Source organism: Cygnus olor, chromosome 2 (assembly GCF_009769625.2).
Source record: "Cygnus olor isolate bCygOlo1 chromosome 2, bCygOlo1.pri.v2, whole genome shotgun sequence".
NCBI classification, from domain to species: Eukaryota; Metazoa; Chordata; class Aves; order Anseriformes; family Anatidae; genus Cygnus; species Cygnus olor.
This window is the reverse complement of record NC_049170.1, coordinates 63919141-63942496: the sequence shown is the minus strand read 5'-3', so window position 1 is coordinate 63942496 and position 23356 is coordinate 63919141. Positions and strand designations below refer to the sequence as shown.

The window sequence follows — 23356 nt, the reverse complement described above, 5'->3', positions numbered from 1 at the left end:
ATGACTTGGAAACTGGAAAAAGAAAGTGGGGTTACACCTTGGGTTCTGCCCCTCATTGAGCCCCATGCTTTTCCTTGAAAACAGGACAAACCAGAAGACCACCTTCTGCAGGACAAACAAAACTCGTTCTGCTCTATAGATCCTGTCCTAGGTGAGAGGATTTGGAGGTCCCATGCAATGAAGGGCTTTGCTGAAAAAGTAGCTCCTTGCACTTTCCCCAGCTGCTGGGTCTTTGCCCACTGAAGTCAACTGCAAAGGGTATCCTCTCCGCAGCATGGGCTCTAGCTCTAGAAGAGCACTGACCTTCATTCTGCCAAGTATGATACAATCTCATCTATTAGTGCACAAATTATATCTTGCAAAATGCTGCTAAGAGTGTTTTGTGTTTTTTGGATATCCCCTTTTCATTTTCTAACTCTGCTAGGCAGCCTGGACCAGCAAAAACCAGGAGATCAAGCAGACAGTGTGGAAGAGAAGATATGGAAATGAACGGCAATGGGGAGAACATTGTGCTTTTCTCACGTTGGTTAAGAAATAAACAAAGTCCCCACCTGACCAGCCAAAATTTTCTATGCAAACATTCATTTTTCAACTGAAATTATCCTAGCGCTGCAGAAGAGTTGGCAGACAAAAAGTCCCAAACACAAAGTATGAACATTTTGAAAATTCTCACAATTTGGGTCAGATTTTTGCCAGCCCCTGTGCTGCCTCCCTGGTGTCGGTGTGGCCACAGCGAGGTACCTCTGACTCCCAGGGGTACCGTCCTGCCCTTCTCAGAAGGACCCTGGCAGTAACAAGGCACCGCCATGAAAATGGGTGGACGGTTTGAGGAGGATAAGTCTGGGGAGGTGTCTTTGTCCACCATCTGTGTTGTAAGCAATGCATGCGTGGCTGTGACTGATACATTTATATAACCCATGTCTCTGCCATAGGAAAGGAAGTAGCCCCTTCCTTCCTAGTAGGCTTTTGTGAGTGTACAAAGCTGAGCACATTTTTCCAGGAAATGACTTCTAGAAATCCACCTTCTTCATTGACTGAGCTAATTTCCTTATAAAGGCTTATATGCAATACATAGTTCTAAATTTTTTCCCCCTTACTGATAAAGGACAATGATTGGTTACATTTCGAGGGTCACATCGTGGATTTTACTCTGCTTTCATTTCTGTGAATGTTACTAAAAGTTTTGCCTGCATTTGGTTGTTCATTGTCAGGCTGGGTTTATGGTATTGAGCCTCCTTGGCATAGAGCAGGAACAAATTCGGCGGATAAATCAATCCAAATACTGGAGCTGTAACAAGTTGTACTCTGCAAGGCATCTTTAAATAGCAGTCCCATTGAATAGTAACATTTGTGTGAGTAACGCTCTACAAGCATGTGCTGCCTTCAGTGTGTACTAGAGGTGTGGGATGCAGCTGGAATCAGACAGCAATGTCAGACATTTCAGAAGGAGTTTCTAGAAAGAGTGTGACTGGGAGGGTGGTCAACTAGAGTCACTTGGTCAAAGAAATTGCTTGGTCAGAAGATATGCAGCCAGCTAAGTCATTAAGTTGCGGAGGGGAGGCTAATCTTGCCACTCCAATGGCCCCGAAGCTGTGCCAAATTATGCAAAGTTATTTAAGTACTCTCACTCTCAGCTTGCCTACTTCCTCTGTCAGCACAGAGAAGTGAAAGGAAGATGGAGTGAATGTGAGAGAGGAACAAAATAAAGCAGACATTAAAATAAGTTTGTGTATATTCATACATATATATATTTAAAACCCCAATGCACATATAAGCATACATATTTATATATACGTGTGTGTTTGAATTTTGCAGTGTTAGCTTTTGGCAAGTTTAGAGATGAATAAAATGTATCACTGCTCTTCTGGGCCCTACATGCTGCAGAGATTACTGATGCTAATATTCTTTCAAAGATACTCTTCTATGTACTAGACATTACAGTATTGCTGGCCAGGTAAATATGAAATAATTATCTCTGAAAATAATGGCATGCTGAAGTTGAGCTTAAAATACAAGATGCACATGCCCTCTTTAATTCTGTCTCTAACAACAGGCAAGTGATATCCAGATACAGATTTTATTCATGTTGTGAAACTGTATTGTATTAGATGTACTCCACAGTGTGGCTCTTGTCAAAACCTTACTGTTCATCCCCATGTCATCTCACCTTGTTGCAGTGCCATCTGTGCCAGCCGTGCTGCCAGCTTCCATCCCTACAGACTTTCAAACTCAGATGCCTTTGAGGTCAGAACTGTTACAAATACATTAAATACATGTATGCATATATATCATTCTTGTCATATATATTGAGATACCTAGCAAATTTTTTTTTTTTTGACTGAGCTTTCTATGTGATGCTTTTAATCACCAAATGTGACAAAGCTTGCTCTGAGTCAAAGCAGCATATGGGGGCAGCTGGCCTTTTAGCATTTGTCCTCTGTGCCTTCTGCTGCTGCTTTTGTCATCCTTGTAGCATGACCTAACAAAACCTTCAAGCCAACCTGCAAAGCAAAAAAGCCAACAGGGGAAAAAAAATGCTGGAGGCAGCAGATTCAGGGTTGACTGAATGCCAAAGCACTCGGTGGAAAAGGACTCGGGCACAAGAGAGAAGGGAGCAGGAGAGAGGAAACAAGAAGAGGAGGCGAGCTCTGGAGGGAGTAAGGAGAGGGAATATAAGCATATAACACTCTTAGCAAAAGCTGGAGCTACTGGTTTCATTGGTATGGCTTCCAAGCATAAGTAAAGTGTAATCTCTAAAATGAGAATTTAGAGTCTAAACACCAAAACTGACTGGGGAATTATGGTAAAGTGGTATATTGACTTCACATTGTAGCAGCCATCTACCCTTTCTTTACCTGCTGTGCTGATTATTTCCACTGCTTGAACTGGTTCACTAATTTTTTTTTTTTTCCTGTAATTCTCATATATCACAAGCAAACTGTAACTAAATAGTGATAGCTTTGTCTAGCTACATTTAAAACTGTTTACTCAGTTCCTGCAATTTGAGATTTGGAGACAAGCCTGCGGGTTCCAGATACAACAGAGCTAGCGAAGAGGTTTTTTTAGGTTAAACTCGGACACGTTAACAGAGCGTGTATCTCCGCTGTTCCTAAAAGAATTCAAGTTAAAAAGGGCATCTGGTCTGACAGCTAGGTATAGCTGTGCTTCAGTACTAGCTCTTGCATTAGGCTCTGAGAAAAAAAGACACCTCAGTCTTGTCATAGCTGGTCTTAAGAGTCTCTCTCTTTGTCTGTGAGGCAGTACTAGATCAAATGAAAACATGCTTTAAAGGTTTTATTTTGTTGTTTGTTTGTTTTTTCTTAATACCCTATACTATAACTATCAGACCAGCACTCTGTGGGGCTAGTCCAGCCACACAGTTTTAGGGTTGCCTCTATACAGGTTGCTCTAAGAAGGATTTGTGAAGTTCAATACAACTTGTTCAGATCAGGCACAGAAAGGACGGGACAGAGACAGGGGCTCAGAGCCGCATCAACGAGAGCTGTGGACTCTCCACCCCTGCTTGTGGTGGCACAAACGGGTCCCATACATTGCAGGATGCTGTTATGGAGGGATGTGTGTCTGCACTGTGTTGTGGGTGTGAATGTACTGACAGGCGGGGAAGGCAGCAGACATTTTGAGCAACTCAACCAAAGCAGTGTGCTGCCTCGCAGCTTTCCTCTCCTGGCAGATCACTTCATTCACATAAGGTATGTTGAGCAGTGTTATGCCTGTAAGTTCCTTTCAATTAAATTACTTTCTCCATTAAGTGTTGGCCATTTAGAAAAGTAAAATGCATTAACACACTAAAATATATTCCAGTGCAGTCTGACTGTAGTAACGCCCTTAGGCTTGCGGGAAGGGTGCGAAGCTGTCCTCCACCACACCTTCACGAATCGGTTACACAACTGTAATCACCAAGTTGCAGTAACTTACTCCTATCAGATGTTTAATAGGCATTTTAAAACGCGTGCAGAGTACGCTTCAAGGAGTGAGAGATTTCACAAGTAAAGCAACAGCAGGATGCAATACAAAGCCCATCTGCTGCTTTACATTCCAGCAATTGCTCACCAACTTACAAAAACCTTCCTGATTACCAGTATAAGGCATTGCCCCACACTTTTGCCCCATTTTCCTCAGCAAGCAATGGCAGCGCTGGGGCGCGCTCTCCCAGGACAGTCCCAGGCCTGAGGGCGCTTGTCCCCTGTACCCCATGGCTGCTAGGCTGATAATTATCAATTACTATCAATTAACAGCAACAAGGATCATTGCTAATTGTCAATGTAGCACGAAGCGATGGCTCAATTCAGTGCAAGGTGTGCCTGCAAGGCTGCCGAAAATACTGACACGAGAAATCGGGGGTGTTGCGGCCTGATAGGGCGGCCCCCCGCTCTACAACTCCCAGCGTGCACCTCGCTCCTCCAGCGCCGGCCTCCGCAGGGTTCGGGCGGCGCGCAGCATGCTGGGACTTGTAGTCGGCAGCGGAGGGCGGGCGCTCGGCGGGGGCGGCTCCTGCGGGGCGGTGGCGAGGCCGCGACGGCGACAGGGACGGGGACAGGGCCAGGGACGGGGCCCGGGTCGATCCCCCGGGGGCTGTCCGGCTCCTCCCGGCCCGATACCATGCTGGAGTCCATCCGTGTGACCGGTGAGTACCGCCCCGGGGGGGCCGTGGTGGTGGGATCCGAGGGGCCCCATACGGAGCCGACTGCGTGATGTGGTGTTTCGGGGTGAAAACCTGCACCCCAAGAGCTTGCACTTTTTTTTTTTTTTTTTTAAGGTAGGAAGAGTGCATCTTGAATATCATTGCTATTTTAAAGGAGGAAAACCAAACCGCACAGCCCGAAGGCACGCCAACGCATCCTGTAACTGCTGGCTGTGTCGGAGTTGGCAGCGCGTTGATCAGACAGGCAACTTTGCTCGTCCCTGAAATTACCCCTTGGGTCTGGAGCTCAGATTTAACCTGCTCAGAGTTAACCCTCTGGACAGATGCTCTGTTACAGGAGGAAAGCAAAGAGGTGGATATTTTTTGGGGGAAGAAAAAAGGTCTCAGGTAGCACTTCAACATTCCCAGCATCGTACAGGCTCTGTTTATTAAATGTCTTGGTGTGAAAGCATTAGACAGCTCAGCACCAGTCTTTTTTCCAGGAGCTGACTAACTGGCCCTATAGCTAAATAATTTCCAGGTATTATAGGCAGAGCTTCCAGTGCTGTCAAGTACAAGTTGCTCGACTCTTTCTCTTCAAACTGGTGAGTGTTTGTAAACCTTAAAGGCATTTATAATAGTAAGAAAAGACACTACCACCAAATTTTGGTCAGATTCTGTTACTCCACAAATAAGCCTGTAGTATTTGAAAGTCAATGGGACATTATAGATTCATGCATAACCCTCTGCATAGTCTGGTTGTTGCAGAATATGCTTTCTGCAGCCTTCTGCACCCCCAAACCATGCAGTCTAGAGCTAATGAACTAAGTATAGGTTTTTAATCTATTCACATTACCAGGATACTGAAGATAAATGTATCTGTAACGTAATTTAACATTTGCAAAATATATCAAAGGAGAAATCTTACTTGTCATATTCTTATATTTTCTTCTCATCTTTCAGGTTCAGGCTTTGTTATTTTCTTATTATTTGTAGGCAGACCACAAATTATTTGCATTTGAAAATCCAAGTTGAGCTATTGGAAGTGTTTTCTCATTTGGGGCGAAAATAAATTCAAACATATTCTAAAATGGTAACGCTGAACTGAAAAACTAAAGCAGTTTCTCAGACGATTACATTCCAAGGATAAGCACAGATCTCCAAGAACATCTCTGCTACATGCTGTAAGAAGCACACTTGCAGTTTGGAAAGGATTTGTCCATTATGCATGTATAACCTGAGTGACAGGTGCTAAAAAAACACTTGAGCTCTCTACATTTTTAGAGTGCGGCTAGCTGGGCAGATGGAGATCTGTGCCCACAAATACGTCATTATTCACCTCATGCCACCTATGGAGAAAGTATTTTTGAATCCATTTGGATAGTAACAATCCAGTAGCCTAGGCGAAGAAGATTTTTTTTCTAAAATGCTATCCAAAATCTAGTAAAAATCTTACATGAGGTTCTTATTACACGTATTATCAACATAATAAAGTATTAGTTCAACATATCAAATGGAAACCAATGATACAACCTAGTTTCTGAATTTGTCATAAAATTTAACATCTTTTTCTAACAGCCTCTGACAAGATTAGGCAGCGTGTGTTGCCACAAGATCCAAAGCTAGTGATGGGATAAAAGGTGTGCAACATAGACATGCAAAGTATTTCATTAGCACAGAATTAAGACGAGATCTGTGGCTCCCACACACCCTGTGTTAGCAGATTTGGGCTATGTCCCTTCTTCGGTACCCCTGTGACACTAGAATAGCTGCACATACACGGATGAAGGTGCACAGGGGTAAAATTCCCCATAGTGACAACAAAATCACAGTTGTAGCATTTTGTGTGGTTCTGTGATACATCGGACATTTGCATCTGTGGCATGGAGCAAGCCCAGTATCGCCAGCTCCAGCAGGTACCTTGAAAAGATGGGGTTGGGGCTAGGACAGGAAGTGGTCTTGCTCATGTGTGGGGTCCCATACCCAAACAGGGTAGGTCTGGCTCTGCCCAGCGCTCTGCCCTGCTAACCCACCTCATGGGGTGGCTGAAGCCAAATGCAGCTGCTCATAACAGGGTCAGAGTTGTACCCTGGCCCAGGACAGAGCAACTTTCCATTGAACAGGAGGGTTTTCCATCTTTTGGTCCCCTACTGATGCTAAAATGGGGACAGGCAGCTCTTCTGCTCCTTCCTCCTTCTTCTACATTATCGCCTTCCACTCCCAAACCTGGGTGATTGTTTGGTTCAGTAAAAAGCTAGATCCTGGTGAATTATTACTGTGTTGTTGCAGAGAGGAACAAGATAAAAATAAATGGAAGTAAGCATGCTGGGAAAGTCTTCTTAGGAGAGACTATATTGGTTTTGTTTTTTGTTTCTAATAGTTGAAGGACTTGGGGCTTTGTGACTTTTGAGTGTTTGGAGGTGAGATCAGTGGAGAGAATCTGTGTGCATAAGTCATTGGTGTATGCTTTTTGTTGTTCTCTGCTGTCAAGATTGAAATGTAAAAAGTCAGAAAAAATACTATATATACATCTCAGAACAGCTGTAACATACAGGGATGAGGTATGAAAGATAAAACCTATATGATATGTAGTGTGATATGCAGCATGCAGTTATAGCTTACTACTATGACATCCAAGTTGCCTTTTGCAGACTTCTTAGAGGTAATCTGTTGACCTCTCTCGTGGTATCCTGTACAAGCTGGAAATCACTGCTATCCAGTCTGCATTATTAACATGGGCTGGTGATCCACTGGCTGCCTTACAACGGTAGGAGTTGTTGTCACTTTTTGAAAACACTAAAACACATTATCAGACCATAGGCTGCACTGGCTTTATATCTAGAATACAAAACCTCTGTTTCAGTCACCAACCACTACTAGGACCTTGGAAACTCTTTAATACAGTTTAGTAAAGCAAGGTTCCTAGAAGACAGTGTGTTTTTTGTTTGGGTAATGATGTCTGGTCTGTAGGTAGTCTAAAACAATTTCTATTATTGATTAAATTGACATATTCAAAGCTGAACTTCAGAAGCTTGGTGTGTGGCAACATGGTGTTGACATTGTCTCAAATATTGTTTTCTACTTGTAAACAATGATGGCCACAGGACCAGTGAAAGAATTTGAAACAGCAGCTACACAACCTCTGTGAGAACTGTGGTGTTACCTGACGTAATCTTCCAAATCTGATGTATTATGTGTTGATTCTAGATTTCAAGCACAAATGCGCATTGAACAGTATCCTCCTTCGGTTGGGAGAAGGTTAAGTACAACCACCCTAGTGTGGCACCTTAAAAGTCCTTTGCTATAAACCTGCACGTTGCTATAAAACTGCACGTATAAAGTGAAAGATTGCACATACCAAAAATGTTGTCCCCCAACTCTGTATCAATCACATGCATGCAAAGCCTGCCAGGGAGAGCTCAGCACTCAACCAGTCGTGGCACGTGCAGGAGAATCCTGACTTGTGATAATCAGAGGTTATACAGACAAATGTATTTATTACTGCCCAACGGTACTACTGAGCACTGAAAGATTGCTGTCAGGAGCTTTTTATACCAGATAGACACTAGAGCTTGGGGGTGAGAGGTATGGGAGAGAAGGGGTGCTGTTTAAGGTCATCTTTGAGTGGTTTCTTAGGAAAAAAAAAATTTTAAAAATCACTTCTTAGACACACTTGTATTAATTCAAATTAGTTCGTATATAGTGGCAATTTAAGGCTCACTCTGCTATTTGCAGCTTCTGAGAATTGATTACGAAAGAAGGGGAAGCATTACTGCTGTTAACATTACATTATCTTATTGTCTACGTTTTAAGAAGAGGCACTTTAATTTCACTTTCAGTTTTGTCTACAGAAGCAAAGTCTCATGCTCAGAAATTTAATATTTCTGTGTCCAGACATGGTGAAAACCTCACCTTTCATTTGTCCTTCTCCAAAGTAAGGATTCTCATCCTGCAATACTTAGCTCAGGCCCCAAATTAATCTTAAATACTTGCCAAGAAGTATGCAAGTGCAGTCGTCATGTTGTCCAAAAAGCACCTGTCATTATATGGCAGTTGCTTGCAGATAGGTGCACACACGCACATGTATATAAATAAATGCCCAATATCCTGGCTGCATATTCAGTGCCTTCTCTGTGATGGGAACCGTGGTTTCTCGTCACTGCAGTCCATGGAAAAGCAGGACGAGACAGGCTGTCACATCAGGGATGGAAGTGATCCAATAACAGCTGAACAGGAACACCAAAGCGCTTGCTCCTGCACCAGGCCTTGGAATAAAATTCTCAGACTTACCCTGAAACAAGCCCGAGTTATGTAAGAAATGCTCACTTTAGCAGAAGAGAAGAATCTAACACTCATACCTCTCACTTTCCAGCAGAGGAAGGTCCCAGGCTGCACATCGCTCATCGCGTGTTCATGCGAACAGGACCTCTGTCCTTTTGCTTTGCAGAACAGCACCTTCAGGCAGGAGAAGTGAGCAATACAAGCATAACATCGCACTGACAGCTCCAAAAGCATGAAATACTTTGCCACGGGGCTTATGTTGGGAGCAAAACCTAATTTTCCTGTGAAAATAGATCTTGAGTTTAACTACTATTGACTTATTTTCCTTGGAGGCATTTAATGATCTCTTGATAATGTTTCATTCAGAGAATAATTACTGTATGGAAAGCAATTACAGCTCGGCTATTTGCAACTATGGGCTGAAGCTCAAATCCCTTTGTGGACTTTTAATGAAGCTCTGGCCGTACCTCCTGTTACGTGAATCCTCAAATTTTAGGTGCAGGAGTAGGAAGCATTTCTCTGTGGCAGGATCTGCTTGTGCCCTTACTTTTGCTCTCCCAGTGCTCCAGGAAGACCTGGCTGGCAAGAGAAGGGCAAGGTTGGAACTGGCAAAGAAAAGTCACTTCTGTCTAACAAGCCAGCACAAGTGTGAAACACAGTTTCAATTCTCAGTGCCTTTTGCATGCTGCTGCTCTGCATCAGGGATTCCCTCTTACCCTGATGCCAGGGGTCAGGGCAGGAGGAGAGGGCTCCTTCACTAAAGGAGCCATATTTGCTTCTTGCATACCATTTGGTTTACAGTGTATCTTCTCATTTTCTTAAAGCCAGCTGTTGTTGTACAGCAATTCCAGTAGATGAAATCGCAGCATTGCTTTAAGGATGAGAGGTATGCTTGAACTCACTGCTCTCTCTTTTCCCTCCTTTTTCAATATACCTTGCTGTCTGTATTAAGAAGGAAAATGTGAAGCACTGAGGTCTTTTAAATTTATGCTGCTGTTTGTATGGTGCTGCAAATTGTCCGCTGTGGCTGGCCCACTCTAACGTTTTCATCCTTAGTGAGAGTAAGTTCTGTGAGTCAGGTCCTGCCTACGAGACCACACTGGACTACTTACATCACAGCACAGATCCCTGTGGAAAATCACCGTGTATACTGCCCACATATTCATGTGCAGTTTCTAATTTTTAAAGTTACTCTTTATCCATGCAAAAGCCTTCTTTGCGTGATAAAGATCAGGTATTGCTTAAAGCCAGAAGTTTTAACTGTGCACATTGGTAAAGCCATGCACAGAACCTCATTTTAAACAGGTCGGTTGTTCGCTGCAAACTGGTTGCACTCGTGCGAGATGTGCATCTGTACATGGAGGTGCAAACATAAAACACTTGTTTAGCTGCATATTACAAGTCTCTATCCGGATGTGCTTGCAGACTTCTTCCATTTGCCTAGAAGTCAAGATTAACATGTGACTACAGTTAAGACAAGTTGTGCATTTCATTTGTTTTTGTTCTGAGTCTTTGAGTGTCACTGTATGAAACAATCAAATTTGTTCTCAGATTTTTTCCCCCTCTTTAATGCAGAAAAACTTCACTGGCCTAAGCAAGAGCTTTCTAAGAAATCAGTCCTGAGTCCAGAACGTAAGCTGAACATTAATAATGAAAACAGCCTCCAGCACCTGTCTCCTGGGGTCCTTAAGGACATTTTCACAACAGGAACCAGCAGCTACAATGTCCTTCTTCAGAGCAAAGAAGAGAAGAAACACCACACTCAGAAGCAGTCGTCCACTCACCACAAGAAACACAGAAAAGCCACAAAGTGCTCTACCACCTCGCGAAGCAGCGAGCACCGCAAAATCAAAGTCCCTCTGCCTTTGCCCAGCGGTGGATGGTGCTGCACAAACAGGCAGCCCTCCATCTTCATCACCAGCCCGGGGTCTAACAGCATGAAGTTTGCAAACAATATTTCGGTTTCAGGGAACAGCATAGGACTGCCACCTCGGCCCAAAAGCAGAGCCAAGAGGCATTTCTATCAGTCAAAGCCAAAGCAATCCCAGCCACCAAAAAGCTGTGGAAAAGAGGGAGATGTCTCTGGCCAAAAACTCTGTCTCCTAACTGCAATCAAGCCTTCCAATGTGGAGAAAGAGAAAATGAAATTCTTCAAGTCAGATTTCACATACAATCCTCAATTTGAATATGCAAACCCTGCTTTGCCAAACGTGTTAGCTAAACATAGCCAAGCATCTGACAGATTTCTTAAGCAGGTACAGTTACTTTTTTCTCATTTTATACTCTTTATTATTTCTTCCACATCATCCAAAAGATGTCATTCCATCATCCAAAAGATGTCATTTGGCTTTGTAGCAGGTGAAAGTTGTTCATCCTTATTTTCCTCACATACTGTTTGAAAAATGCATCAACAATGAGAATACAACAGTAAAACTCAGTCTCTTTTTTGAATGAAAAATGAAAGTCTGCCTAATTGTTAAAAGATTCTATAGGATAAAGGCACAGTTTCTCATAATGGGGTTTACATGTAACACAGTTTAAGGCAAGAAAGATTTTAAAACAATGAAGCAGATGTAGCACAGAAAAAGAAAACACACAACAACAAAGCATAAAGAAGCTTTAATAAAAAGAGAAAAAGACTGTGTAGAAGTCCTCCTCTTGGTGACACAGGGATTAGGAGTGGGGGCAGTTACTTGATATTGTTAGCGACATTAATCATAGATAACAGCAAATCAACAATCAAACTGGATTTAATGCAAATTATCCCTTTTAAAATGAAGTAGCCTTAAAATGATTTTATGCATGATGGATGATTTTATGGAGCAAGCCTGTCACTGATTTAGCCTTCTTAAAAATAAATAAATAAATAAACCACCACATCCTCATTATTAATATTCATTATCAAAAAGGGTGAATGACTCCCCAACATTATTTTATTTATATTACTATCAAATTTTAGCAAGAAAAGCATTTCTTAAATGTTTCAGCTCCAAAAAGTACTGAACGATATCCTGCATTTCATATAACTGAAGAAGCAATTTTAACACAGCTGTAAGCCCAGCAGGTGGCACTCTCTCTTTTTCATTTACAGCTAGCTTTAGAAATTTTCATCTTCATACACATTTGAATTTCATTTCATGTAAATTTACTATCCAGAAAAAGCAGCATGAATCAAGATTTTAATCAGCAAATATTGTACAAGCACTCACTTCTCATTGCTAATGTTTTTCCATGCATGCTTTCCTCATCTGAAGAAATACACAGGTATCTCATAGCGTTAGATTCAGAAAAGATGACTTGAATTGAAAGAAAACAAAGAATACAGCATCAGATTTTGGTCTGCAATAAGAACACAACTGCATATAGTCATCCTTTTCCCTTAACATTTTGTTTTGTGTTATGTTTTTGGCTTTCACTGGAGGCTGTAGTTATTTTAGGAAGCTTTGCTTTTTGCAAACAAAAATGAAATTATTCCTAACCTATCTATAAAAGGTGCTTACAGAAACTTAATGCTTGCTCTTCTATGACTAATACCTGTGTAAAAACAGCTTTTCTCTGACAGAACTCTCCAATTTCATAGTGGGGTTCTGGGATCCTTAAGTTAAATAATATAAAAACCTGACATTTCAGAATTTTAAAGGAATTTTAATCATTTCCAAAATATTTTTACCCACAGCTGTGCCTGCTAGGACACTAAAACAGATTATGTTTTCCTATCTTCCTTTCTGCTTCTGTGCATATCTGTGGAATCGATTAACGTAGCATTGCAGCAACATTTCTGGAAGATGAATCACACCCTACCCTGCCTTAAAAAAAAAAAAAAAAAGGCAAAGAACAACATGGATTTGCAAACCATTGACAGTTCTGTAACAGGAAAAGCACAAGCCTGTGAGCAGCCCCAACTTCCCCAGGCCTCTAGTCAAATAAAAGAAAATTTTCAACCTTGGGCACAGTACACCCCTTTTATCAATTGTCTTTTCACAGTCATGCAGTAAACATTTTTGAATTATTAATACATTTGAAAATAGTAATTCTGGTGTCTTTACTTCCATACTTTGCTCTATTTCTTTGTTCCTCTCCCTAATTCACCATGTTTTCTTCACAGTAAGTTTCTTTCATGAGTCACACAATATGTGCTCTTAGAGAAGAGAACTTGAGAATAATAAAAAATAATATGTAGACTTGCAGCTTTTCACTTTGATTGACACTTCTAATGTTTCAGAAATGGTTCTTTTTTTGCTGTATTTCAAGGTCAGTGCAACAGCTGTGTGCTGTAGTTTTTTATTATTATTATTATTTGCTTTTCTTCTGGCTCAAACTTCTTGTCCTTGGTTGTTGTTATTAACACAAAATATTTTTGATTTTTGCACACATGCTATAGGTAGAAATATTTATTTAGATGTAATTTTCCCCAGTGTTTGCAGAGCAACTGACTTTACAGTTGGAGATTGCTAAACTAAAATTAGCGAAGAAGATGCAACATCAAGTAATCTGCTTGTGAACACCTGTATTTCTTGAACTTTACATGAAGGCAGGAAAGCTGTTAATATATACACATTGAAAATAAGTCATTTTGTTGAAGGAGTAATCCATCCTATAAAAGTTGTACATTCTTCTCCCTTGCACTTATAAGAAAATAGCAATTTCAAATTAATAAATAAATCAATTATGCCACATTCTGTTTGTATTACACGCACACATAAGTTTTTAGTAGAGGTAGCCTACAATTAGGTGGAGCTGGAAGGCCAAGTGACAAGACATTCAACACAGCAACCCTTTGCAGCATTCAGGTCATGTCACAGACAAAGCGTGTTGAAGTCTCAAGAACGTGTCACTGGCTGTAACGAGCACTCAGTTGTAAGGCATGTCATTTTCTGCTACTAACTAAACCCGCTCCCAAACTAAGATTTGTAGATAAAGCATATTAACATGCAATGCAAAGCTGACGGGGCCATCCAAGTGTCACAGTTCTCAGGGAACTACACGTGCTTCCCTCTTCCACTAGGACAGCACTTCTGGTGGTACTACAGTAGGAACATAGGTTTGTTTCAGAACGCAAACTCATACAAAAAACAGATGAATATTAACTTTTAATCTCTTGCAAAGTACTTGAAAAGTTTTTCATTAAGGATATTTCTGCCAGATCCAGATTACTAAAACATACTCTTCATCACGCGGAGAGCAAGCATGCAGAGGAAAAGCCAAGGCAAACACTGAACAAACCCCCAAACACTACAGCCTAAATATGCTATCCTCAAAAAGTTGCACTTGCCTCTCTCCCTCCTTTCCAGTTGCACCCAAAGAGGAGGTGCAGCCACCAGTTTATGGCTGTTGATCCGCCTAACAAGTTCCATCTGGTACAACTTACTGTTATCCAAGTGTGCAGCCGGGAGGTTTTTTTCCCCTTGCTTACACACAAATAAACAGTGCGGAGAAGAAAGCAATGGTGCCTGCAAGCCTTGTCTATCTCACAAATCTCATCTGAGACTGCAAGCCTTTTCTAGCAGAGCTGCTTCTGAACTTGGGGAGAGCTGGCTCCTATATCACCAAGCCCATTTTCTGATTTGATTGCCTCAAACAATTCGTGAGCATGTCTTATCGGTACATGTATCTACAATAGCTCTCAAGTAACTAAGTTGTATTGCTGCACATGGATGACTCGGGATTCAGAGAGCTACTTGGCTGTAAACAATTAAAAAAGCCAACACCACCAAAATCTAAACCTGATAATTACACACAGTCTTGCCTTGCTTTCATTAGTGCTTCTGTATCATTACTTTCATATACATAAGCAGAGTTTGCTGTGCAAGGGGACTTGTCCTGTAAATGCTGCTTCTTTTAGCACTCTTTGGTAGTGATAAGAGGGTTTCAACCAGACATTTTAGGTAATAATGAAGAGAACGGGTATTTTTGCTCCTAAGCAGTGACCTGGTATAACCAGATAGTCCTTTTGTTCTGTTCTTTTCCCTGCTGCTCGAGAATTTACTTTGGCCTTAGGAACTGTGGCAAGATCAGCACCTTGCTTTCTACTGACCCAGAGGCTGGAAAAGAAGCTCACAGTTGGATGCTAGAACAGGCAACAGCTGGAATCCTGTTCTGGGTTTTCCCAGCAAATTTTTGCAACACCTGACAACTCAGCTGCAGAATCCCAAGAGAGGGGCTCCATGTTATATTCAGGATGCTGAAAAATCCCAACCCTTCTCCCCTCAGGTAACACCATCACCTGAGGTGGTTGTGGCAAGCATCAGAATCAGCAGCATCACTGGGGACTGGTCCCATCTCAGTGCTGGGGAGACCTACCACTTCCCAGAGATGTGTGTGCTGGGAGAAGTGTGTGTGTGACAGCTCTCCCTGTTGTTTCAGTGCTTCAGGACTTCTCTGGTTTTGCTTGAAACAGAGTTGTGTGAGAAGGTGATAGCAGTGAGCACCCTTTTAGTAACCTTCTAACCAAGAGAATACATGTTTAGGGAAGAGGAAGCTTAAGCTTCATGACTTTCTCAATATGCATGGGTTCAAACTCACAGCGTCTATTTGCAGGTGGCTGAACTGTCAGTGTATGGATTAGTCTGCATGGTAAGAGGAGGTAACCTTCAGCATCCCACCCTTCCTGTTGAAGCTGCAGCACTGTATGTGATTGAGGTGGAAGAAGACAGAGTAGGTCTGTGCTTCTTCACGGGAATGTGTCTCTGAAAGCCTGCAACTGACACTATGCTGTTGATTCACGTGTGTCACAGATTTTTAGAAAAAGCCTTAAACAGCTTGGGGAGGGTTTAGAAGAGTGCCTGAAGGCAGGCAGTAGAAGCAAGAACGTGGGTCTCCTGCCTGCCAAATTCCTGCCGCCTCCCTTGGTACGTCTGGGTTTCAGTACCAGGGAGTTTCCTGTTGCAGAGGGCCCAGTAGAAGGTCTAATGTATGTTCAGTGTTTGTTTTCTCACTGTTGTGATGAGGTGGCTTTAAAAAATATCTGCATGCCAAATAAGGAGAGTCCCCTGGGATAACGCTGCCAAACCAACCTACACAAAGCTGCATCTCATAGTAGTGCTTTGTCTTTATAAACAGTGGAATGACAGAGAACTGGTTAATAAAGCCTATACGCCCTTCCCAAACACTCTTATTTTTATGAGTTTTCATGTTCAGAAGAAACTGCCACCTTGCTCTTAGATGGTTTTGGCAGTCCTCTACTTCCTCAGACATGCTGTTATCCATCCCTCCCCTACTCTGATCAGCACTCCAGATTTGTCCTGCTCATTTCAAGAAGCGTGTAAACTGTATCGTGGGCTGCATCAGAAGTGTGGCCAGCAGATGGAGGGAGGTGGTTGTCCTCCTCTACTACACTCTCATGAGACTCCACCTGGAGTGCTGTGTGCAGCTCTGAGGCCCTCAGCATAAGAAGGACATGGACCTGTTAGAGCAGGTCCAGAAGAGAGACACAAGGATCCTCAGAGGGCTGAAGCACCTCTGCTATGAAGACAGGCTGAAGGAGTTGGGGTTGTTCAGCCTCGAGAAGAGAAGGCTTCAGGGAGACCTTATAGCGGCCTTCCAGTACCTAAAGGGGGCCTACAGAAATGGTGGGGAGTGACTCTTTATTAGGGAGTGTAGTGACAGGACAATGGGTAACTGTTTTAAACCATAAGAGGGTTGATTTAGATTAGATATAAGGAAGAATCTCTTCACTGTGTGGGTAGTGAGGCACTGGCACAGGTTGCCCAGGGAAGCTGTGGATTCCCCATCCCTGGAAGTGTTCAAGGCCAGGTTTGATGGGACTTTGGGCAACCTGGTCTAGTGGGAGGTGTCCCTGCAAGGGGGTTGGAACTAGATGAGCTTTTAAGGTCTCTTCCAACCTAAACCATTCTATGATTCTGTGGTTCTTTGATTTCTGTTCTTCAAATCTAGCTCTCATTTTTGCTGCCTTTTTTGGCCTCCTTCAGTCTGTTCATCTCATTCACCCTTTTCCTGTTTGTTTCTTCTCCATCCAAGGCTTTGTCATCACGTTATAGAAAAAGCTTAATTCACAGTTTGGTACAAAACTGTGCTGGACCTCATGTGTGGTTTGCTTAGAGGTAGGCTGACTGTTCCTGTGGCATCTCTGTAAGGACTGAGAGCAGTCCTGACTGGGAGAGGACGTGTGATGATCAGCCTTTCTCTCCGGAGTATTTGGTGGGATCTAAGCCAAGCTTCTCCTCCACTAGCAATGGTGCTGGTGTTCCTGCTTCTCTGCAATAATATATATATATATATATATATATATATATATATGTTAAAAAGACCTGTTCTAGAAAAAAAAAAAAGAATGTGAGGAATTTACATCTCTAGGTTTTAGTTTGGACAGAAGTCTGTCATGCAATTTAAGTGGAGGACAGGAACCATGATTTCCAAATCATTTGTTGACTCACTCCATGATTTTATAACTAGGCACTGTTCAAAGCCATCTAGAATTCAGCTGTTACTCTCAAATGTTTCCATTTCCACATTGCCCACTGCTTGAGTGGGCTGCAGCCAGTAGTCAGTGAAACTGCAAGGCTACATACATAGTCATAAATAAAACAATCCTGGTCCTGTTCTCTGGCCCAGAGGATCCATTCCAGCACTTGAGCCAATGTTTTAGCCGTGTTTGCTTTACCAGGAGACACATGTAGCCTGCGTGCTGGATATTTTCTAAAAGGTGCTCTAAGATCCCTTAAAATGGAAATGACCAAATTCTGGCTGCTTTGTAAAATGGCATTCGTCCCTGCATTAGTTCCTGCACTGAACAACTTTCAGAGAACGTAAAGCCAAACCTTTCCACCCACAGGATTTACTGCATTTTAAATCACATTATTGACAACTTTTAAAGGGAAGTGCTGCTCTATACAAGCATACAAAATACATTTGAATGCAGAAAGACCTGTCTCAGCTGCTTGGGGAATTGCGTTTCCCTGGTTTTGGCCTCAGGGGAGAGGTTCAGCTCACGTTTCGACCGTAACTCAGCCTGAAGCAGCCCCATTACATCTTGCTTCTTTATCTGGCTGTCATCTTTATAAAAATGCTATTAATCACAGCAACATATTACTGTTACTGCTCTGAAGCTGACATTGCTGTGACAGGATGCCTCAGCCATCTTGTAGCAGACAGGTTTCCACACACCTCTGTAGGAGCCCGCTCGACCACGTAGGCTGAAGTCCACATCCCTATTGCTGAGCAGTGTGAGAGGAATTCTTACTGGCAACAGTATTAGTCTTTTAACAACCAGTAGGTAATTTCAGCTAATAGAACCACCTAGTAACTCTCATTCAAAACTTCACTTCCAACATCTCAGTGGACTTGAAGAAGACCTTACCAGAATCTATGGCTGAGAGAGAGGGTTGGCTGTGAATAGAGATGGAAAAAAGGTTTGGGAGACAAAATACAGTGCTGCTGGGCAGCAAGTCTCTTTAGGAACAGAAATTACCAGTGCTTATGTGAAGGGGTTTGAGCATCAAAGACTTTAAGTGGGTACATAGTGTATTTAATCTAATTAGCTTCAATGAAATTTAATCTCAGCAAGTATTGAAGACAAATTTTGTGCCAGAAGATTAATTCAGAGATAACTACTTTCACAGTGAGCAAATGAAGGTAATTAGTTGTTCAGGGAAACCAGATACACCAAAAAAACTAGCAGTTAATATCTTAAGGATCTGGCACCTTACAAAGGAAACTGAAGAACCGAAGAATCATGAGTTACTCAGGTTGCCAGCTGAGAATAAACTTCCTGGGACAGGGGTCAGACATTTTTGGTTTGCTTCTTTAACCGTGGGTTTTGTTGGAGAATACCTCAGCATTTGCAGAGATACTGAAAAACTTTAAAAAATAATAATAATGTTTTTAGAAGAAGTTAACAACAGGTATGTAATAATTCAGTTTAAAAATGAAAAAAAAAATCTGGAAAACATACAAGCTATTAAGAACTAGATTTTCCTTGATTTTGTTCTCTACGTTTAGGCCATCATCCTAGAAAGTGCTAGAAGCAATTGTCCTTAGTCATCAGAAATATTATGCCTTCTATCATGGATTCATATATTCCTCCTTTTAATACTTAAGTTGGACACTGACCTTGCTTCATTTGTCTGAGGTCATTTTTAGATGACGTGTGATGTTATGACTTGACTATTCACAAGCAAATGAATTATTTACTGACATACAGTAATCTCTCTAAATTTTATTTATGTGTTAGGCCCTGCCACACCTATGCATGCATACAAGACCTAATGTATGGGGAGGTTACTGGGAACTGAAATACCATTTACATCACAAGTCTTCAGTACAGATGTGTAGTTCTCCATACTCATATTTCCATGTGATTAATTAATGGAAGTAACAGTAAAAATAATGGCACTGAGCCTATTTTAATCATCAACAGTAGTGGGTAGGTAGAACGATGCAGGTGAGGGTGCATCCTCTATTTTGATACATTCTTGAAAAATGCCATTTGTTGTTGAGCTGCAGAAGGATGCTGAAGTTTTCATTGCATCGTTGTAACAGGGAGAGGCAAAGCCAAAGCGCATGGGGTGGCTCAAGCATTACAAGGGCATGGCATTCTGCTCTTTATGGTACCTCTGGTCAGACATTCAGGCACCTGATCTTATAAAGAAAACTTTACGAAGATAACATGTTCCTCATTGGTGCCTTTCTTCATGACATCCGGTTCTTAGTCTAACTTCAGCAAGTGCAGGAGCCAGCTGCCAAGATGGGCTGGATCCTGAGAACAAGCCCAATGCCACAAGGCTGGGTGGTGGCACGCAGTTCCTCCTGGTGGGACTTCATCTTGGGGGTGGTGGGTTAGGACATTACAATCCTGAATCAGCTCAGGGTGGGTCTAGTGCATGACTGCTGTGAGCTCCTAACAAGCCCGAACTTCTGCTGGAGTTTGCAGGGTGGTTAGGGAGTTGCAACTATGGGAGGCAGTGAGAGGAGATAGGGTTCATCTAATAACACCGAGTGGCTTTATCGTGAGCCTCTTTTTGCTGGAGTCATGCTCTGGCTACCACACACTCTGGCTTTCTGGACCAGTTGTGTTAGTGCTGCATCACGGTGCTGCTATGCTGTCCCTGAAGAACTAGCAGGATAGCTGTTGGAATAACCACAGGTGATGTTTGCAGCAGGTTTCTGCTTGTACCTCATTTTCAGACTCAGTATTTATCCTTCCTAGCCCATGCACTCTGCTCCCATGGCTGAGAAGGGTTCTGTCAGTAAAAACTGTGTGGGGAAACCCAGGTGCAGTAGAAGGAGATCCCAGCAGTGAGGAACTGCAGGCAGATTCTTTGCTTCCAGACTGTAACCCCCCAAAACAGCAGCTTTTCCTTTTCCTCTTCCTTTTCTTTTCTTGTAAAATTACTCTGCTTTCTTTATTCTTCAAAACAACAACAAAAAAAAAGAACTGACCAGGAGGTCCTTCAAATTTAATATCGAGTATGAGAGGCAGACAAAGAAATATTAAATTAAGTGCAGTATTTGGCATTCAGGTAACTTATCTTTCATCAAAGAGATACAGGACCATAAGAACACATCATAACAAGCATTTACAGCTTTCAGTGGAAGTTACTCAGGGTTGCTTAGTTTCAACTTGAAAAATATTAGAATGGGATTCTTAATAGCAGTGAGAGATACAAAATGAATTGCTGTTTTGTGGACAATAAGCCAATCTGACTGCCATAATTGCATAGCTGAAAACAACAAGCGTGTTATCAGCTTGGTGCATGGATATAACGTACAAGGTAAAAAGAGATTCAGCCTGCAGGATCTCTACCATCATTATTGGCAGTATTTTCTTAGCAAGAACATTCATTCTTTAAGGTAATATCAGTCGTATTTTTTTCCACTGATATTCCTGGGAGTTTCTGCTATCATATCTATTAAAAAAATCAGTTCCCTGTAGCTGAGCTACTACTGGGTAAGAAGTTATTCTAGACTGCATTTTCTTTGAAGAGTGTGAAATGACAAATTGGAAAGTAGATTACTGGGGATGAGCATTTCACACCGCAGCAATAACATCTTCAACATGCAAAGTTCAGATCACATAATAGGCATCATGCTCTGCTGCCTACCCACAAGGGACTTCTTCCAGCAGCAATACATAAGAGAGCTGAAGTTGATACCACTTTAATTGCCTAATGAAACTTTCCTTCTTCGTTTTTTAGGGTTATAAAGAGGTAGTACGGTTCAAATGAAAGTTCAGTGGATAAAGTTTCTGTTCTTTCTCATCATTTCTGAAACACAAAAATCCATGGTTCAAAGGATTTCGTTGTAAGGATACATTTTTGGTAGCAATATTAGATGGAAGAGAATAAAAAAGAGAGACAGAAAAAGAGAAAAAAAAAGGAGTGGATGTGCCAGTCTGACACTGGGTTCTTACTGCATGCATATTTGCTACACTTTTGTATTTTATAGTCCATTAATATTATGGAGCGGACATTGCAGAAGTATGGAAGCTATGAAAAATTTGAACAAGCCACTGGTGGCAGCTTGCTGACCAAAAGCCGCATCTGGAATCACGTCAGGAAATATATGGTGAAAGAAGGCTGTCTTGGTGAGGTAAGTCATATGCCAGATCAGGAAAGAAGCATTTATTTAGATCTTTATTTCAATGAAAATGGCTGCTCATGGCTGGGACAGGTGTACACTTCCTTGGGTTAAAAGCTGGCTGGGTGGCCAGGCCCAAAGAGTCATGGTGAATGGAGTTAAATCCAGTTGGAGGCTGGTCACTAGTGGCATCCCCCAGGGCTCAGCACTGGGACCAGTTCTCTTCAATATCTTTACCAATATCTTTAATATGTGGACGAGGGGATCGAGTGCACCCTCAGTAAGTTTGCAGATGACACCAACGTGGGCATGAGTGTTGATCTGCCCGAGGACAGGAAGACTTGACAGAGGGACCTGGGGGTATTGGTCAGTAGGCAGCTGAACATGAGCCAGCAGTGTGCTCAGGTGGCCAAGAAGGCCAATGGCATCCTGGCTTGTATCAGAAACAGTGTGGCCAGCAGGACCAGGGGAGTGATTGTACCTTTGTACCCAGCTCTGGTAAGGCCGCACCTCGAGTACTGTGTTCAGTTTTGGGCCCCTCACTACAGAAAGGACATCGAGGCCATGGAGCATGTCCAGAGAAGGGCTACAAAGCTGGTGAAGGGTTTAGAAAACAAGTTCTATGAGGATCAGCTGAGGGAGCTGGGGTTGTTTAGTCTGGAGAAGAGGAGGCTCAGGAGAGACCTTGTCATGCTCTACAATTACCTTAAAGGAGGCTACAGTGAGGTGGGGATTGGTCTGTTCTCCCAAGCACCGAGCAATAGGAAGAGGGGAAATGGCCTCAAGCTGTGCCAGGGGAGGTTTAGGTTGAATACTGAGAGAAATTTCTTCACTGAAAGGGTCGTGAAATATTGAAACAGGCTGCCCAGGGAAGTAGTTGAGTCACCATCCCTGGAGGCCTCCAGAAAACATGTAGATGTAGAGCTTACTGACATGGTTTAATGGTGGACTTGGTAGGGCTAGGTCACAAGTTGGACTAGATGATCTTAGAAGTTTTTTTCCAACCTAAATGTTTCTATGATTCTGTGATCTTAAAAATTATACATGGAAGGACCTGAGAGACTGGCTGGGAAGCCTTTCCTCCATAATTGCAATACTCCTTGTGTCATATTTTTCTCATGGCTTTGCCCAGTCCCAATTTTTGAACAATTGAGATGATGCATAGTCCTTGTGAATACTTCAGCCATCTCTTTGAGCCTGTTTCCTGATTCATATGTGCTTATTAAAATAACCTCTTTTGGGAGTACCCAAGAGCGACACCCTTCCTTCCCTCTTTTTTTCAGCTACTTGGAGAGTAGCACATTCCCATTTATTTGACAGTTCTATCCATTCTCTTGTATCAAATTATTACACCAAAGGTAAGAGAGTTAAAAAAAGGCCAAGAAAAATAATCAGCAGCCCAAGAGACTGATTTATAGGAGTTTGCACAAATGAAAGTGACATCAGTGAATAAAAATGTCCAAAAGAGGTTAAGTTGGTTTAAGTGCTGTTTTTTCCTGACTTCAAACTTCTAATATTTTAGAGTCCTGTGCAAACAAACTTATTTCCTATATTGAGGATTTTAGACAATGTCTGTCTGAGTTACATTGAATTACTTGGAAGAGTCAGACGAAACTGAATGTAGGAAAAGAGAATTATTCCAAATGAAAACATCAGCTGACACAGTCCAAGACTTAGATGATATCATTGGCAGTGAATGAGAGGAGACTGGAATGGGAGATAGACAAAATAGACAAGAATCAGTTTATAAAACTAGGTTTAATTACTAAACGTAATAATACTGGGAGAAACTGCTAAAATCATTGCACCTTTTTGGGAGACTGTAATTTAACACTGATACCAGACTTTACCTATGTTTCTAAGTGTGAGGTTACCAAACTATAGTTTAGAGAAAGCAGA

At 42.1% G+C, this 23356-nt stretch overlaps 1 protein-coding gene across 5 annotated transcripts in view; it reads left to right on the top strand.

Annotated features, from left to right (window-relative positions):
- The first annotated feature begins 2997 nt into the window (after positions 1-2997).
- The window catches only part of KIAA0895 (KIAA0895 ortholog), a 30697-nt gene continuing 10338 nt past the window's right edge, over positions 2998-23356 (top strand). The window contains exons 1-4 of one of the 5 annotated variants that reach the window (XM_040545669.1): positions 2998-4645; positions 7294-7409; positions 10499-11178; positions 21326-21469. In XM_040545669.1, the coding sequence (XP_040401603.1) occupies positions 10861-11178; positions 21326-21469 (462 nt within the window). In that variant the 5' untranslated portion in view covers positions 2998-4645; positions 7294-7409; positions 10499-10860. The other 4 variants (XM_040545666.1, XM_040545670.1, XM_040545671.1 and 1 more) reach the window with 4 other exon arrangements.